At 39.3% G+C, this 19,495-nt stretch overlaps 1 protein-coding gene across 4 annotated transcripts in view; it reads right to left on the bottom strand.

Moving 5' to 3' along the window:
• The window catches only part of EXOC4 (exocyst complex component 4), a 746,462-nt gene that overhangs the window by 655,321 nt on the left and 71,646 nt on the right, over positions 1–19,495 (bottom strand). For all 4 annotated transcript variants that reach the window (XM_049643019.1, XM_049643021.1, XM_049643020.1 and 1 more), the window contains exon 6: positions 11,038–11,281. In XM_049643019.1, the coding sequence (XP_049498976.1) occupies positions 11,038–11,281 (244 nt within the window). The remainder of the gene's footprint in view (positions 1–11,037; positions 11,282–19,495) is intronic.

The following is a 19,495-nucleotide window of genomic DNA, read 5'->3' as shown; positions in this document are numbered from 1 at the left end:
CTTGAATTAGTCATTTGGCTGGAAAACCCATGCCTGCAGCCAAGAAGCTGCCTTACTCGGTCACGAAGCAGACACACACACGAGGTAGAAAATCGGTTCCGTTCTACTACTTATCTGCAGAGACTTTAATATCAGGGTTCTGCATTTTCCCACTGACAGACCAAGGCAAACACCACAGAGTATTTATTTTCCTACCACTATGCTCTAAAAGATAAGAAGAGACTGAACTCGGAGCTTAGGTCTTACATGAAAAAGGAAAAGAAACTGATCATCAATTATTTCCTATCAAAACGGTCTCAGTTTTACATGTCTCTACCTCACATACACAGTTTCATAATAGGCTTGGCTGAACTAGCAGTTTTCTTTTCAAACAGGACAGAGACCCCCATTTAATCTTCAGGGTTATCTAATGCCTACTTTTAAAGGCAGAGTAAGTTTTGCCACTTATTAATAACAATCTTCATGTAAAAAGAAGTTACTATTTGAGGAGTGCTGACTAATTCTCCATCTGTGCAATGAAAAGAACGGGAAAAACCATTAGCAACATAGACACGGAGCAAAAGTAAGAACACTGAGCTGGGCCCCGGCTCTGGCGACTCTCCTCCTGTGTCACTTCCCTGTCAAGTTGGCCTCTTGTGCTCAGTTTCTGAATTCTCAGTACACAAGCGCAAATGAATTTTTATTTCTAACAGAGGGCAAACTAGTGACTAAAATTAGAAAACAGACCCAGGCCTTCTTCCTTTTAATTAAAGTATCGGAGTCATTTTTCCCACAGCCTTTCCCAGGATAACCTCCTCGGTTGCAGGTGCTGGGAATGCTGGAAGCCACTTGCACAAGAGTGAAACTGGATCACGATCTCACACCGTACGCAAACATCAACTCTAAATGGGTTGAAGACCTGAACGTAGACCTGAAACCATAAAACTCTTAGGAAAAAACAGAGGTAAGCGCTTTGACATCAATCAGCCTTGGCAACGATTTTTTGGATCTGACACCACAAGCAAAGGCAGCAAAAGTGAAAACATACAAGTGGGACTGCATCAAATTAAAAAGTTTCAGCACGGCAAAGGAAACCCCCAGCAAAATGAGAAGCTGCCTACAGGATGGAAGAAAATACGTGTAAATGACACATCTGATAAAGAGTTAATATCTAAGATTTTGGGGCGCCTGGGTGGCTTAGTCAGTTGAGCATTTGACCCTTGATATCAGCTCAGGTTGTGATCTTGCCTCGCGGTCATGAGATCAAGCCCTATGTTGGGCTCTGCAGTCAGGCTTCCTGGGATTCTCTCTCCCTCTCTCTCTGCCCTTCCCCCACTCATTCTCTCTCTCTCTCCCTCCCTCCCTCCGCTTCTGCCTCCTCTCCCCTGCTTACTCTCCCTCTGTAAGATAAAAAAATTCAAATAAGGGGCACCGGGGTGGCTCAGTCGGTTGAGCGTCCGACTTCAGCTCAGGTCACGATCTCGCGGTCCGTGGGTTCGAGCCCAGTGTCGGGCTCTGGGCTGATGGCTCAGAGCCTGGAGCCTGCTTCCGATTCTGTGTCTCCCTCTCTCTCTGCCCCTCTCCCGTTCATGCTCTGTCTCTCTCTGTCTCAAAAATAAAAACGTTAAAAAAAAAAATTTTTTTTAATAAAAAATAAAAAATAAAAAATAAAATTCAAATAAATAAATAAAAATAAGCAGAGAGCTAAATATTAAGACATTTTTCCAAAGAAGACATATAAATGACCAAAAGGTACATAAAATGGTGCTCAACATTACTCATCACCAGGGAAACGCAAATCAAAACCACAATGAGATACCACACCTCACACCTGTCAGAATGGCCTTTAACAAATGACAACAAGAAAACAAACAAAAAAAAAATATGAAAAATAGTATGAGAAATAGTATGAGGGCTTCTCAACAATTTAAAAATACAACTACCACGTGATCGAGCAATTCCACATCCGAGTATCTATCCCAAAGGAAATGAAAACAGGATCTCAAAAAGATGTCTGAGCTCTCATCCTCACTGCAGTGCTGCTCACAACAGCTAAGACAGGACAACAACTTCAGTGTCCATCAATGGATGAACGGATAAAGAAGATGCAGTGTGTGTGTCTGTGTGTGTGTGTGTACACGTTCAACAGAATATGTTCTTGTGATGAGAAAGAGGGACATCCTGTCATTTGTGACAACCCTCATAATACTTGAGGGTACTATGATAAGTGAAATAAATCCAACAAACACAAATACTGTACATTCTCACATACGTGGAATCTAAAAAAGCCAAACTCAAAGAAACAGACTGGAATGGTATCTGCCAGGGGCTAGGGGTAGAGAAAATGGGGTGACGGTCAAATAGTATAAACTTCCAGCTCCAAGATGAGTTAAGTTCTGGGTAGCTAATGTATAGGAGGTGACTGTAGTTAATGCCATATTATACACATGAAAATCGCCAAGGGTGGATCTTAAGCTCTGACCACAAAAAGGAAAATGGTATTTAATTGATGTGATACAGCTGTTAGCTAATGCTACAGTGGTAGTCATTTTGCAACATATGAGGGTGTCCTTATATATTGTTCTACATCTTAAATTTATGCCATGTTGTAGGTCAACTACACCTCACTAAAGCTAGGGGGGAAAACACCTCTCCCCCATTCCGAAATAATATTCATCAGAGTGGAACAATAGAAAAATTATCCATAAATCCACTTCTCAGCGATACCTGAAGATGTTAGGTGTGTATTTTTAGTACGAGAATGTGCAAGGTCTCTAGGGGAGTTACTCAGGTATCTAAGTCATCTGTTTAATTCTCACGCGAGCTAATTAAGACCCATTTACTCTGTGGCTGCTGATCATACTTCCTAACATGTCCAGCTATCTCTGAGAGGCCTGTCATTGATCACCACGGGGGGTCGGGGGCGGGGGGGAGAATGGATACGTCAGTGCAAATACCGCCTTTCTCCGGTGGAAAAACAAAATCGGCCCAGGAAGGGGTCAGGAGCATCATCTTTATGTAAGACAGAAGGCACACTTGCACGATGAAAAGACAGTGCTTCCACTCCTCTTTCTACCACCACCAACTGCTGAGTTATTTGAGCGTTCCCATTTCCTTGGGCAAATCTGGGATTAATAATAATGTCCCTACCTATGATGACGCCAAAAGTGAGGCTCACTCAGGTGAGATACTGGATGACAAACTGCTTTGCAAAGCATAAATGCCACCAAACTACCAACCGGTGTGATTATCTGTAATGTTATAAAGAGTGTTCTCAAACTTTGGCATGCCTGAGAATTACCTAAGGCAAGACTCCTGTGGGGCCCTGCACCCAGAGATTCCAATTTAATCACCCCGCCCTTTCTAACTTTCAAATGGCATTGGTGACGCTGATCTTTCGGTATGCAGTGTGGGGATTTTTTTTTTAAAATTCACAGCCTCTTATTTATAAATCACCTTTTTGGCAACTTTTTCTTATTCATTCATTAAACTTCTTGGGCATTTAATATGTGCTCAGCCCTATATCAGGCTGCAAACACAAAGTTAAGCCCCCTTTTACAAAAATCACAATCCGATGTGATTAGAGACCATGATAATGGAATGGGCCAGGAGTTAGAAGAGCCCATAAAGTGTGACATCCCAAGGGATACCACCGTCAACATCAACGAGGAAAGACTGTCATTTGACACAAGTTTTTTGTCCGTGTGTTTCTTCAACGAAAGACCTAATGTCAGTTTGAATGTGGAATACCTTCCATCGAACACCAAGTGCACAGAAAATAAGACCTAAGGCAGCTCCCACTATCTGCCACATAGAGGAGTGGTCCTGATGCAGCGTGATGGCTATCACCTAAATGTTATCAATATCCCACGAAACAGATTTTACCTGTCATCCCTACAACTGGCATGATCCCTAATTTGACCCTGCAAACCCTGCAAAAACAAGAGAAATCAAAAGCAGCGTTTGTTTTTATTACCCTGACAAATATAAAGATGTAAACGATGTGACATTAAGCCCTGTCCCATTTAGCCAAACATGTTTACAAGAGAGTAATGAACATTACTAACTCACCTGATATGTTATGAAGCTATTACCAATTTATTTATTAAGTCTTACTAGGAACCTACAGAGGTTTGGAACCAGTACCATGTTCCGTGGTAATAAAGTTTATGTTTTAGTTAACAATTGGTATATTAAGTCCCACATGTAAAGAATTAACTCCTTTCATCTGTTCTAAAAATATTGCAATAAAGCTGCAGGGGATATATTCTAGTCGAAGAATAGTGGAATTTCTTCTGTATGTCGCTAGTTCATCCTATCTATCCATCCTTCAGTGTTTAACAGTTGAGTATATTTAAAGCATGTTCTCACTGATATGTGTAATCAAAAGGAGAGATTTAATCAAATGATACCATAATCACTGAAGTTAAATTTACTTGCTTCCCGCTTGCTTTGATTCGAATTAACTACTCATCTAAATTACATCAAGGCCCTCCCTGATTCCAAGCATGTCCAGGTGCTACGTGTGGTGCCCGGGAATGGCCTCAAGCAGCCACAAGGACAAATGCCTGACCTTGCTGCAACGCTGCTCCAAATGACTTTTCGGTCGAATACAATGACCAATCCCACATAATCCTACATTTCAGATACTTAGGAGAAGAACTACTAATAGAGAAATAAAAAATGAAAGGCAATGCTACTTCTTTAAAAAAAGAAACATATGCCTGACTCTAGCCACAGATCTGAATGAACCATGAGAAGTGTTTCATTTGTCTTTTCATAAACACTGCATTTGAACGACAAAACTAATCTTGGGGACTGAGCCTTCAGACTTCCTTATAGACAGAATTACTGTGTAAGGATGCCCTATTGTATCAGTATGCCCTCATTCCAAGTTCTGACCTCTGAGTTTTAAAAATATTCTTAAAGCTTATTTTTTTTTAGCTTTTAGAGCAGTAATTCAATGATTTATGCAAACCTCCCAGGCTTCACTGACTGACAAACCAGGGGGGAAAAAAATAGTTTTAGGAAATGAGGCAAATACCAACCTTGAAAAAAAAACATGACTATAAAGTAAATGATTCAGTGTTAGAATTATTCTGCAAGCATTCAGCTAACACTCACAATCAATTACATGGCAGATACATAGAAGACACAAATGAAAGGGGGCATACAGCCCATTATAATACAGTTCATTAGTGTTATATCCGCTTAAAAGTGGTGTGGCCACTCCTTCAGATTCCAGATGTATCAAAGACATAAATATTAAAAATGAGACTACATAAATACCAGAAAAAAGTTGAGAAATTTTACTTATACTCTAAGAGTGGGAATATCTAAGTTTAACACAAAACTCAGAAGGTTTGAAAGAAAACACTGATAAATACAGCCTCATTGAAACAAAAACTGTAATATATAATGCCTACATGGCCAGATATCATAAACAAAGTCAAAGGAGAAAAAGTGAGGGGAAATTATACAATAAATCTCAAGGAACTAGTTTTCTTAATAAATAAAGAGTTCCCACAAGTCAGTAATAATAATAATAATAAATACCAGAAAAGTAGATAGTTCGCTGAAAAGGAATAAACATTATTTGAACTCTGTATTATTGAAAATTACAAATTTTAAAAAGGAAAAAGAACAGGAAAATAAACCACCATGTATCTAGAACACTACTTCAGGAAATATCATTTACAGCTAATAATATATTATCTGTATCTCCACCCACTCTCAATTCAGATTATTTTGAAGTAATATATTCAGATACAACCCAGGTATCATAACAAAAAAATTTTTTACACAAATGTCAAGTTCAACCTCACTCATATTAACAACAACAACAAAAAAAATGCAAATCAAAACCACCTTGGAAATACCATTTCACCTATCAGCTTGGCAAAGATAAAAAAAAATGTTTGATAATACAATCTGTTGGCAAGGGACTATAGAAACTCTCAAACATTGCACGACATGAAAACTTGGTATTAAGAAAAGCACACTGGCAATAATTATCAAAATCGTATCAACCACAGAGGTCAGCACAAACTTTGAAAATGCTCTATTGAGAATCTAGCTGCTTTCCTTCTCCCATCTTCTATATGGATGCCAAGCTAACTGCTCCACTGGAAGCACAACTGATAGGTGCTATCAGTGAAAAGAGCTTGAAAACAACTATTATAAAACACAGGAGCTGCCTCACTTTATCTAAAAACACACAAGAAACACCTCAGTGCCCACTTACCCGGACCAGGTCAGGTGTCTGTGGTTATACGCTCTCACGGCACACTCTGTTCTTCCTCTACAGCACTTCAGTCACACAGTTTGTAACAATATACTTACTGAACAGTTCTTTGATTAATGCCTTTACTTCCCTCTAGACTTTAAATTCTATAAGGACAGACACTATGTCTTATTTGTTTGGCATTTTATCCCAGTGTCTGGTCCATGGTACATATTCAGTACACGTGGAATTCACTCTTTCGTTCAACAAATATTCACTATGGGTCAAGTGGGTACTGTGATACCTTCTGGAAATAAAGTGATAGGGCTCAGAGCAAGGCAAATCCGTTCTCCCTCAAGGCTTCCATTCTAGAAGCAGTCAGAAAATAACCAAACACACACAGCCACACACATACATCATAAAAGGTAATCTAACGGTCACGATCCAGTCGGTCTGCCGACAGGTATTACATTTTTCCATAATGATACCCCCAGTAGGCATTTTCATTTTTAATGATTTTTTTTCTGATGAAAATAACTTTAGTACTTTAATTCTTAAATAATGAATTTATTTCTCACTAGACTTCCTAACAGTTACAAAATAGAGGGGGGGAGATCTACAGCCTTATTATCCAAACACAACTACTTTTAGCATTAAAGCAGATTTCTTTCCCGTGTCTTCCACAAACCTTTCTTTCCTATCACAGTGAGCACAGAATATGCAATGTTCTCTTTAGCTCTCTTTAGATCAGACACTGAAGCTCCCTTCATTCGTAACCAAGATGGAGGAACACGGCAAAAGGACCTTCCAAAAGGAAAAAAGGTCTCCATAACCCGCCATGGCTTCCACGGACTCAATCCCTCCTGCCCTCTCCAAGACCAGCAGGTTTACCAAAGTGGAGCAGCCCTGCACCGCCTCTTGCACGATCGGCTGCCTCCACATTGAAAAAGGACCATTTCCAAATAGATGGAAGAGCTGCCTCACGCACGCCAATCACTGTCTTTTCCCACATCTTTCTTTCCTCCGTCATCTTTATTTTTTTTTTTAATTTTTTAACATTTATTTATTTTTGAGAGACAGAGCATGAGCGGGGGAGGGGCAGAGAGAGAGAAGGAGACACAGAATCTGAAGCAGGCTGCAGGCTCTGAGCAAGCTGTCAGCACAGAGCCCGATGGCGGGGCTCGAACCCACAAACTGTGAGCTCATGACCTGAGCCGAAGTCAAATGCTCAAGTGACTGAGCCACCCAGGCACCCCTCTTTCCTCCATCGTCTTAACGTTGCACCTCTGAGGGGATTTTATTTCTTTTAGCTCTTCCTCATGCTTTTCCTATTTGTTAATTATTAAAGAACTTCTTCCAGCTTCTTAGGCTCAAAAATGATATGAAATGCTCATGAGCTAGATTTGAGGAAAGAATCAACAATTAGGCAGCAGGAGATGGAGGAAATCGGTAAGGTGCTGTGCAGACTGGAGACCACATTCAGCATCTGAAACTGAAGACCCCGGCTGCCTTTCTGAGGAAATTATGGGTAGCGAGAGCTTCCGGGAGATTAGCAAAAAGCACATGTTGCCCTAATGTTTATATCGAGTTGGCAACAAGACCATCTGAATATTTTTCTTCAAAAGTAAGTAGAGGTTTATGGACACCACCCAGATTACGAATGAATGAAAGGAGTATCTCTCCTACACACAGAGCACAGATCGTCGGGAGCGGGGGGTGGGGGGTCGGGAAACAAGTGGGTCACCGAAGTGATTTTTACAAACTGGCTGAGGAAGTATCCTGGCTCTCTCTGCAGGAAGTGAAACATGACCATTCAGTAGCCTGGTTCCTTCTACTTTTCTAGAAGAATAGCACACCATATAAATTCTCTTTCCATAAAGACAAATGACAACAGGCCTGCAATGCATCACAACCAGAATATATTTAGTATGATGATGCTGAACAATGAGACTTTTAAGAAAAGTTACAGTAATGGTGTCTTGCCTCACGGCAGTATTTATATGCTTATGATCTGAAAGAGGTTATTTCACTACGGGGGGTAAGGGAAAGAACGTGCATAGTGGGGAAAAAGGATCTGTGGCTCTTTTTGCCTACACCCCAACTTTAAGAAAAACAGATTCTGGTAATTTAGCGTAAGATGCCCTGGTTGGTAAATAATATGAAGCTTTGCGACTTGACTTCTTTCTAAGGTAAATGCCACTAACACATCCCAGTACAGTTTAATGAACACAAAGTACCATGCAGGCTGCAAGGGATAATCTGACAACATCCCTTCTAAAATTTTCAGCCTCTGGAAGTAACAGTGCCAATCACTTTTGAATGATGTTCCCAAGGTCACTAATTGGTGAGTTTTAAAGCATTTGAAAGCACAGAGCCCTCACAGACTAGCATGAAACTATCAGTCGTTTGGAATCCCAGCCCAAGACTTTCATCTTTGATCTCCAAGAGGAGTGCTTCACCCCAAATGTTTGCTTTCTCTGTATTATTCTATCTCACCACAGTTTCGGCCCAGTTTTTCAGATCCGGTCATTTATAAAATGGGATCATGTGATACACCAGAAACCAGGGCAAGCAGCTGGTTTACTTTCCAGTGTCGAATATACCCTACCCACAACAGCCTCTAAATACGGACGACAACAAAACTTAAAGAGGGTGGCGGGGGGAGACCCTGCTGCTGACTCATTCCTCACAGGGAAACAGTTATTATTTCCTGGGGCAGTATGCTGAATTTCCACTTCCATAGCTGTAATTTCTACTTGTGAATTCTGGAACGGGCTTAGGAATGGAAGAGGAAGAGGTCAAAATCCTATGAAAGACACATTGCTTTTAAGGGTACTGTAATGAGATTTGCAGAAAAGTTATTGATCCGTGCCCTTTCGTTTCATTTTCAATATACCCGATAGTCATGTTATTTCCCTATGAAAGTTCAGGGTATTCATCTAGGGACTTGCAGCAGCAGGGCAAATAGCAAGCCAGACCAGAATTCTGGAGTGTTCATTAGTGAGGAGGCAAAAGGTCTTCACGGAAATCCAGGCACAGGGCAAAGAAAGAAGAAAAGCAAAGTTCAGTTGAGAACCATTGCCCAGCCTCTCTGGATCACAGGGTGAAGCAAAGAACATGGAAGTCGAGGAAGGAGGCAAGAATAAACAAACGCGTGCATCCACATATATGAATGCATGTGACAGCTCTGGCTGGCGCTACTCGACTAAACTCTGATCCTAAGATCTCACCTAGACCAAGCAACCCTCTAAGACAGGGAGTCTTTTCTTCAGATTACAGAGCTGGCATTCAAAGTCGGGTCCGCCTGACTCCAAAGCGCATGCTCATCAAAACAGGTGCTGGGAAAGGGTCTACGGCAGGAGATGGGTTAAGGATGGTTTCTTCACCAATTGCACTTCCAAATGAAGTTTAAAAGGCAATTAATTTTTGAAGACATTTAAGGCATAATCAAAATCAATGTGGTTTAGGTATAAAAGAATATAGAAAATGTAAATAGGTAACATTCATTTTTCCCCAAAATTTAAAGTCTGGAGAATTCCATACTAAGTAAGCTATTATTTCTCCTTACATTTGTTATCTGCTTTTTAAAAAAAAATATATTAAAGCCCTAAGTACACACAGTAGAATTTCCTTAACAACAGGTCCACGATATTATGAGCCCTTCTGCACACGGTCTGGCACCTCCCAGGGACTTATGTTATTGGAGAAACTGAGAAGACACGCTTCACTCTGCCCTCTGCTCTCACCGGAAATCGTAGTTTCTATTTTTTGAAACTGATGTGCCTATTGGCAAATAGCACCACACATTAAAGAAGAAAGCATAGGACAGAGGAAAGACCATAGACCTGCCTTCAATCCCAAAGCCAGCCACTTGTTCTGTGACCTTGAGCTAATAACTAGTTTCTGAGCCCCAGTTTCCCTGGCTGTACGAAGTTGTCGTGAGAATTCAATGAGATAATATAAATTGGCTTGAATACTGCTTAGTACTTAATATTCAATAATTGGTACATTTTTTTTTCATTTGAGTATTAACAATATGCTTTTTTTTAATGTTTATTTCTGAGAGAGAGAGAGAAGGGGAGGGGCAGAGAGAGAAGGAGACACAGATTTCGAAGCAGGCTCCAGGATCCGAGCTGTCAGCACACAGTCAGACGCGGGGCTTGAACTCACAAACAAGATCATGACCTGAGCTGAATTCAGATGCTTAACTGACTGAGCCACTCAGGCACCCCAATATACGTTTTTTTAAGCTTATTTATTTAAGCAGGGGAGGGGCAGAGAGAGAGACAGACAGAGAGACTCCCAAGCTGGCCCCAAGATGTCAGCGTGGAGTCCGACGTGGGGCTCAAACTCACGAACCGTGAGATCATGACCTGAGACAAAACCAAGAGTCGGCTCTTGGTACCCCTGTAGTTAAGAAGTTTTAAAGCATATTGTTCAGGAGCACCTAGGTGGTAGTCGGGTAAGCATCCAACTCTTGCTTTCAGCTCAAGTCACGATCTCATGGTTGTGAGATCAAGCCCCATGTCAGGCTCCAAGCTGGGTGTGGAACCTGCTTAAGATTCTCTCTCTGTCTCTCTCTCTGTCTCTCTCTCTCCCTCTCTGTCCCTCCCCAGCTGCCACGTATGCATTCTTGCTCTTAAAAACTAGACCAAAAAACCCTTCTTAATTACATCAAAACCAGCTGAATCATGCCTACTCAAGCTCTCTCACCAATCTGAGTTTGCATGGGCTCTAGCAGCCCAAGTGCAGGAAATAACGCTAACAGGAGTTAGTCACCAATCCCCCATCCTAGTAAACGTACAATACCCAGAGTTCTCAAAACCACTATTTACCTTGGCTGGTTCTCCACGGTGAGGTTCTCTCCTCTCTGATAGCTACTGTCTGCGACCTGGGTCGTAGACCGCTTCACAATTTGCTGAAGCTCCTGCTCCAAGCGTTCTTTGATTGCCTTAACGGTCTCTGGGACCTTCTTCAGTTTGGCCAGCCCCTTGATGAGGATGCCCATAAAAAGGGTGCTGTTCTCCTCTGGATCCAACTCCAAATCCTCCTTGATGTCCTGCAGGTTTACCTCCTTGACTGTAAAAAAAAAAAAAAAAAAAAAAAAAATCCATTACAAGATTCAAAAACAGAATAGGCTGACTAAATGGGATCACTGCTTTGATTACTCCCGTAATGGAGTCAGAGAAGATTTCTTCAACTAAATTAATAATTAAATCATTTTTACACATTAACTAAGAATCACAAAATAACAGTTATATTCCTCAAATCATACCCATCCGTTAAAATAAGAGGTGGAAACCATTAAAAACAAGCAAATCTCCACAGAAAGTTTTCCACAGACTGCCCCATCCACAGTCGGTCAGTCCATGACACTGATGAAGCATTCACTGTTTATAAAACGCCATACTGTGGGGCGCATGGGTGGCTCAGTTGGTTAAGCATCCGACTTCGACTCAGGTCACGATCTTGCACTTTGTGAGTTCGAGCCCCGCACAGGGCTCGGTGCTGACAGCTCAGAACCTGGAGCCTGCTTCGAATTCTGTGTCTCCCTCTCTCTGCTCCTCCCCTGATCACGCTCCCTCCCTCCCTCCCTCTCTCTCTCAAAAATAAATAAATGTTAAAAAAAAAAGAAAAATTTAATAAATTAATTAAATAAAACACCATGCTCGGTGCTGCAGGAGAATTCTAAAGAAGCAGACCATAGTCTCAAAGCTCTTACTTAATAGTTAGAAAAGATAAGTAACTTGATAAGAAGAGATTACAAGTTAATGTAGAAAGGTAAAGAAGTCAAATAAGATGAAGAAAAATAAAGGAAGAACAATACGTTATCAGTGACACAAGACTCTGAGGAAAAGAGTACTAAGTAAGGAGTTTTCATAAATACAAAAGAACCACCTTCTATTTTTCTTTAAACATGGGTCTACCATAACACTCTCTGCTGTAAACAGTTCTTGCTAATCCGTGCTAGTTCTCAGAAGTAATTTTCTACATCCAAAGTCTCTGTAGATCGGCAGAGGACAGCTTTCATGGAAACCACGTGGTTTGGGATTGGAAGAGGACAGCCCAGCGCAGTGCTTCTTACCGCCAGGGGGGAGCTGGCAGGAACAAGGGATGAGGCTCTGAGACCTCTGTTAGCCACTGATAACCACAGGCCTTCCCTTCAAACTAACACAGATACACACGAAACTTCTCACGGGATGCCAGGGGGTTCACAACTACCAAAGAACCGCAGGTTAAAAAAACCTCTCGCCCAAAAATCATTCTCTCCTATTAAAAATGGTTGGGTTAAGGGAGAATAAAGCAAAAGTGAGTGCAAGCCTGAAGCTGGACCCCAATAGTGAAAGTTTTCCCCATCCTTCCTTCTCCTTTATTCTTCAAAACGAGTGGCAGGTTTTTAAAACATGGGATATCCTGAAAGAACGCGTGCATTCTTCTCCAGTAGATTCAAGCTCAACTACACTATGGGCCCCACTCCAAGTTGTTCAGCACCGCTGGAATATACTGGAATCTATTTATTGGGGAAGAATAAAAATATCCCAGCCTATGGAGTAAATCCTTGTACCCGCTGCCCAAAGTCCCCAAAAATCCCTGCTTCAGATGAATGCAGTCTCTTCTCCTCAATCCTTTTTCTTTTTGTTCCCAACTCATAAAATGCACTTAAACATGAACCAGAAGCATTTAATGATGTGCATGATACAATTACTTGAACAAGCTTGCTCTTCACTGAAGACATCCTCTCAATATTTATCCATGATGCTGAAACCATGTGGAGAAAGAGAACCACATAAGGAAAGACCAAATTCCTATGATTTTCTCTGCAACATAGAGGACATCTGATGATATGGTATTTAATTTAAATAATTTTAACACTAGTTAAAGCAGGAGTAGAACCAAAGTGGCTTAAACCTCTGAAGATGACAATTCTAATGGCAAATCAAAAACAACAACAACAACAACAACAAAGGGGGGGGCATTGATATTTCCAAATGTGACATCCCAAGAATAGACATTTTAGTTACTGGTTTTGCTTTATACATTAAGAACTAGACACCTCAGGCCACAGAATCACTGCATCCTGCAAAACCAATCCCAGCAGCAAGAAGAGAGAAATACTTAGCAGCCAAGGAGCCATCTAAATTCAGCATGTTAGAGAGGGAAAATGAAACACAACTATAAGTGGGGCTTCAGGCGAGGGGACAAAAGTAATAGAAATTTAGCTGGGAGAAAATGATCTTCACAAAAGGGCACCTATGAGTCACAAAAGACACAAGCAAAGGGCCATCTGAATGTGGCAACCACCTGCGGCAAAAGCGATTGGCAAGGAGATAAATGTAGTTTAAATCAATAAGTCGCTAGATTATGTGGCAGATAGCTACTTATATGTGTGCTAATATGATAGATGGCCTATTAAAAAATAACAAATAAGCAAGGACTAAATAATAAAATGCCACAGCCCCAAATGACACATTTCTGTAGAAGCTTACCTTTCTGTTTGTCTCCTAAAATCTCCTAGAGCATAAACACTGAATGGATCCAATATTAATTAATTTATATGATCTATTTCACTTACATCAGCTGAAAATTAAAAGGCAATTTAAAAGGATAATATAATCAACCGTGAAGACTAGTCCAATAATCACAAAAGCCCTGTGAGGTCATAGAGAATTATTGGTGCTTTGTGGAAAAAGGCCTGTACAAAAATAAAGTAGCTGAAATTCAGCAAGGGCCTCACACCACAATTAGAACAAAATGTACATATTTCTAAACTACCAAACGCTACCAAACCATTCCCTTGTATCTACAGTGATAGAATATGTACTCACCATGTAGGTTTGAGAACACTTTATAATTAGAAACACTTGACTCTCTTACCTAGTTCTGTTTGATTTTTTGCTCTGAGGATACTTACCAAGTGAGGATTTCTTGAACCCGGTTTTAAAGACCCTTACTGGCAGGACAGAGTTAAATATTAAGACCTTCACATCTTTAACCCATTATTTCTACGAAAATCCTACTGGTCCCAATTGGTCTCTATTACACGCATAGATGGGGAAGGAAGGAAAGAGATACGGATGTGTAGATATACATGCCTAAGTGCATAGAAACCGTGTCTGTGGTTTGAGGCTAAGCAGGGATTCATGGAAGGTTTAAGTAAGACACGCTGGGACTCATGGAACAATTAACTAAATGATATCTCAAGTCCTTTCAAGCTCCACAATTCCATGATTCTATCAACTTAGTCTAAATCTCTACATCTCCAGTTACATGGCCCATAGCTAATTATGTGCACCTAGATTATAGATAGCCCATTTAAAAAAATAACAGATAAAGTGAATAATCCATTTAAGCCCATAAGTGTTCTATAAAAGAAAATCACCTTTTGTTTCCCAGTGAGTACAGGAAGCAATGTAGACCAGTATATAACTGCTTTCTTTTCTCAGTATGTTTGGTAGGAAAATATCAGTAACACATGCCATGGCTATATACAAATGTTATCAAATTTGCACAAGAAACCTGGTAATACACTTTAACTTTGTATTGAATAAGCTTTATTATTTGACTTAACATTTATACATGTTGATTGAGTTGTAAAATAGTGGTAGTGTTTACCACAGAAACTCCTGGTAGATGTCCTTCCTCATACTATGCACGGTACCTAAAGTATGTAAATTTGATATATATGATTTTGGCCTACATACATAACTTCATTTACCTGTTGCATATAAGAACATTATATAACAGGAGAACTGTGTCACTGTTGAACGGAATTCAATATAAAAAGGGGACTTCAAAAAAATTACCAAGCCTAATTTGACCAATAAAGTATCAAGAGAATTACACATCCAAAATGCTGCCCCCAGAGATGGGAATCTGGCCTCAGAAGAGTAACAATACTCTCAGGTAGAAAATAAGAAAGTTACCACCTAAAAATAATTCTGTGCTTCTGGTCAAAATGGCACTGTAAAGTCGTACTTGAGATATCCAATCTCAAAACACAGGTATACATAAAGTATACATTAAGAAATTAAAAAAATAGTCTGGTTCAAAATTGAGAGTAACACCTCTGTGGACAAGAAATGGAAACGAGGAGTGGAGCCAAAGGATGTATCCAGTGACCTGTGTGTGGACAAGCAGGCAGAGGCAGGCAGGTTTTAACCCAGGGGTGTTACAGAGACTTAACACGCACCACTGGCCATATGAACTGACAAAATCCTCCATTAAGACTGCAGGAACAGGACCAAATCCAGCTCTAGACCTGGGTACGCTTTTGGCCTCTTCAAATCCTTATCTTCCATTCATGTCCCAGTGGAGATACTTGGTCAACCCTATGCCTTAAATACCATTTGTTTCACCAATAAAAAATTACTTTTAACATCTTTTATTTAACGCACCCACTGGTACAGATCGAGAGCGCAGTATAGGATGCACTGGTCGCCTCTGGAGTATAGAATCTTGATTAGGGTCTTTCAAATGTTAACTAACTATCTCTGAAGTGTGGATTCCTGATTAAGGTACTTCAAAAATGTTAACTAAGCACCCCTAAGGTGCAGATTAAATTATTCCGAAGGAAACTACAGACAGCATAACACTCCACTCCAGAAAGGAGACTGACAAAAAATATTGCCAACTGCTACTTGGGCTGTCACTGACATGGAGCTAGGGGTTTTTACGGCCGCAGTGTGGGAATAGTTTCAATTCAGAGGTGGAGATGAACCCCACACTGCAGTGAGGTTGGAAAGCACAATGAATGAACATTGGTCCCTCCACAACTGAAAGTGGGCTAAGGGGGAAATGATGGTATGTTTGAAGGGGAAGGTAGAGTGGAGGGAGGATTATTAGGATAAAAACCAACAAAACCAACACGTGTTCAGTTTCCCTTGGGACAGCACTGAATGTACATTATCTCTTTTTAGAGCAAGGAGGATGCATCTTTGAAAGTCAAGGAGTAGCCACCAATGGAAGAGTGGCTACTAAAAATATAACAGGGATACAGGAGAAGAGAAGAGACAAGGAGGAGATGAACAAATTCATACTTTATATTAATATTCAATAATATCTAAGGCTTTATAAGTTCAATTGCCCAAAAAGATAGCATGATGTAGTAAAAAGAGCAAGAGCTGGGCATCATAGAATTTTAGATTTGATTATCAACTTTACCATGTTCTAACTGTGTAAATCTCTCTCAAGTCATTAAATCTTGTGGGACCCCAATTTTTCCATCTGTAAAATGGAGATAACATCGACACCACTGTGTCTATCAAATGAGATAATGTGATATCAAAACACAAAAACAATCCCCTAAGGAAGTAAAAAAAAAAAAAAATGTACTTTTAAAATTTCCAGCTTTAGCAACTCCTGGATTGCTGGAGACAATGGTAGTTGCTTAGGTCTCCATTTCTCCATATTCCCTCCAAAACAACATAGAACAACTAGAAGAACAAATAAAATGTGTGCAAATAATACCCTCAGGATAACCTGGAAGATAGAAATTGCCCAAAATTCACAACTGTAATAAGAAACACCTAATCCCAGCAAGCAATCTCTCAAACTTTTGCCCCACCCCTGCTCTGCCACAAGGCTTTGTCTCAAGCAAGCAAAAGCAGGCAGGTGAAGAACCATGATGAAGAGACAAGGGACTTACTGATGATCCTAAGATTGATCTAAAACTATCACTAAAAGAGACAATGTCCACCCTAAGTTTGAAAATACCCAAAAAGTATCCAAGTAGATGAGAACATGGACTACAGGAGAGAGAGAGTTTAAAAACAGACAATTTGCAAGAGTATTTGAGACCTATAGCTTCTATGGGAGAAATAAGACAAAAGGAAGAGAGAAATGCCCTGTGACTACTGGATAGTGAAGGGAGAAAGAAGCATAAAGAGAACATTCAGGACCCCACAAGAGACTCGAAATTCTGAGAACAATCTTCTCCTACCATCAAAACAAATAATACACTCAAGTATTTGGATTTTGCTATGCTGACAGAAGAGGGAGCCAATGAGCTAGGAATTCTATAAAACACCCCATACCCATTAAAAAAAAAAAAAACATAAAAAAATGAACAGATTCATATAAAGGTATATGGGGGGAGGGCGATCAGAAAATCCAACACACATTAACAGGAAAATTCAATAAATTTTCCTACAATAAAACTATCATGAAGCACAAGAAAACTAGATGACAACACTCCAGATGGAAGTAATATACTCAAACAAGAATCTGGGGATAAGAAAAGTCACTTTGAGTCAAAAACTCCAAAACTAGGAACAGACATGGACAAATAAAAGAAAGGTATGAGAAGAAAACAGACTAAACTCAGAAGAAATACAGAAGAAAAAGACGATTATTTCAGATAGGAAGAATAAATTATAAAATACCCAAGGGGAAACAGACTCAAATGAATATTTTATAAAGGGCATTGTGGAAATTCAGGGAACCAAAATAGGGAATAAAAGGGATATAAAGACAGCAATAAAGAGACCAAAGAGAAAGCAGTAGAAATGGAAGACAGGCAAAGAAAAAAGTACACATTCGAAAAAAACAAACAATAAAATACTTGAAATTAAAAAACAAAAAAAAAAAAAAAAAAAAATCTTGAATCTGCAAAATAAAAGAGCCTACTGGGTATCTGGAAAAATTAACCACCCCACCCCCCAAAAAAAGAAAAAAAAAAAAAAAAAACCTCCAGGGCATATCCTACTAAAACTATTAAGTTCCTAAGTTAAAAATCCTCAAGGTCTACAGGATCACAGCTTACAAGAGCAAAAAATCAGTAAGTAAAATTGTAAACTAAGGCATTTATGCCCATCTAAGCTGTCCTTTAAGTACCAATGAAAAGAAAACAAAAAAGGGGGAAAAAGCAGTTAGCCTTAAGGAATCTTTTGATAAGCTTTATGCAACCAAGAGATAAGTGGGAAAACTTCAGCAAAAAAGATTGATGGTAAGTATTTAAAATATTTAAGTACAGATTTATGACAAAAGCAAAACGGGCCGGTGTGGATGGAAGACAACTAAGACGGGTATGTTGTGAAAAAGTAAAAATAACACAACTAACAATTGGCAGAAAAGAAAGGAAAATAAAGTCATGTTGCTACTTAAACAAAAGATGGGGATTAAAGGATACCAACAAAAACAGAAATGAGAGAGAAAGATTAAAGCATTAAAAAGGGACTAAGAGCATTTTATCCAAGTTTTTAAATACATTAAATAGACCATCACTGGGGGGAAAAAAATCACCTCCTAAGCCAAAAAAAAAAATTTGTTTAAAGAGCAAAGAATTAATATCCCAGAGATAAAGAAATACAGCAAATATACGTATTTATAAAATACTATGATAGAGTTGAGACAAAACATATTAGTCTTATCAACATATATTAATAGATTCAGCTCCCCTATTATAAGAAAAGGGTTTTTCAATCTGAATCAGAAAGCAAAGCTCAACAATATTGTTGATCCCAAAACTAGAAATTTAGAACAGCTAGAAATATAAAATGAACAAAGGTATGCCAGTCAAAAGGCATTAACCATAATGACAAAAGGTACATGCCCTCTAATACCACATGCCACAATTCACAATAAGGCTATAACATTTATGAATATTTATATACCAAATTAAACAGCAGCCACCATTTTAAAACAAAAGCTTTAAGTGATGCTGAGACAGAGGAAAAATCCAAGAGAAAACTTGAATACATCACAAAAAAAAAAAAATGAGATAGAAGACCTAAACAACATAATTAAATAAGGTGGATCCTATGGATATATATCAAACCATCCACCTGGTAATAAAGAATGCATCTTTTACTCAAGTATCCATGGGACACTCATAAACACTGATCATATAATAAGCCACAAAGAAAATGTAAGTTCCCTGAAGTAAAAATATTACCAACAATACTCTCTGAATTCAATGCAATAAAGGTAGAAAGTATTACTAGAAACAAAACACACACAAAAGACCCTTTTCTTTATGAATGTAAAATCCTTCTACTAAAAACATTATGTTTCCAGCCAAATAGAAATTGAAATGAGATCATTTTTTTTAAATATATGAAATTTATTGTCAAATTGGTTTCCATACAACAGCCAGTGCTCATCCCAAAAGATGCCCTCTTCAATGCCCATGATAATGGAAACATTAAATATCAATGTCTATGGGACAAATTTAAAGTGTTGAGAAAAATTCCTGTCATTGAACACATTTATCAGTAAAAATTAAAATACATGATCTCAATGTCTAGATCAGAAGAAAATATAAGCCAAAAGAAAGCACAAAAAAGGAAATAAAGA

The sequence above is a fragment of the Panthera uncia genome, chromosome A2 (assembly GCF_023721935.1).
Source record: "Panthera uncia isolate 11264 chromosome A2, Puncia_PCG_1.0, whole genome shotgun sequence".
NCBI lineage: Eukaryota > Metazoa > Chordata > Mammalia > Carnivora > Felidae > Panthera > Panthera uncia.
This window is presented reverse-complemented; position numbering and strand designations above follow the sequence as displayed.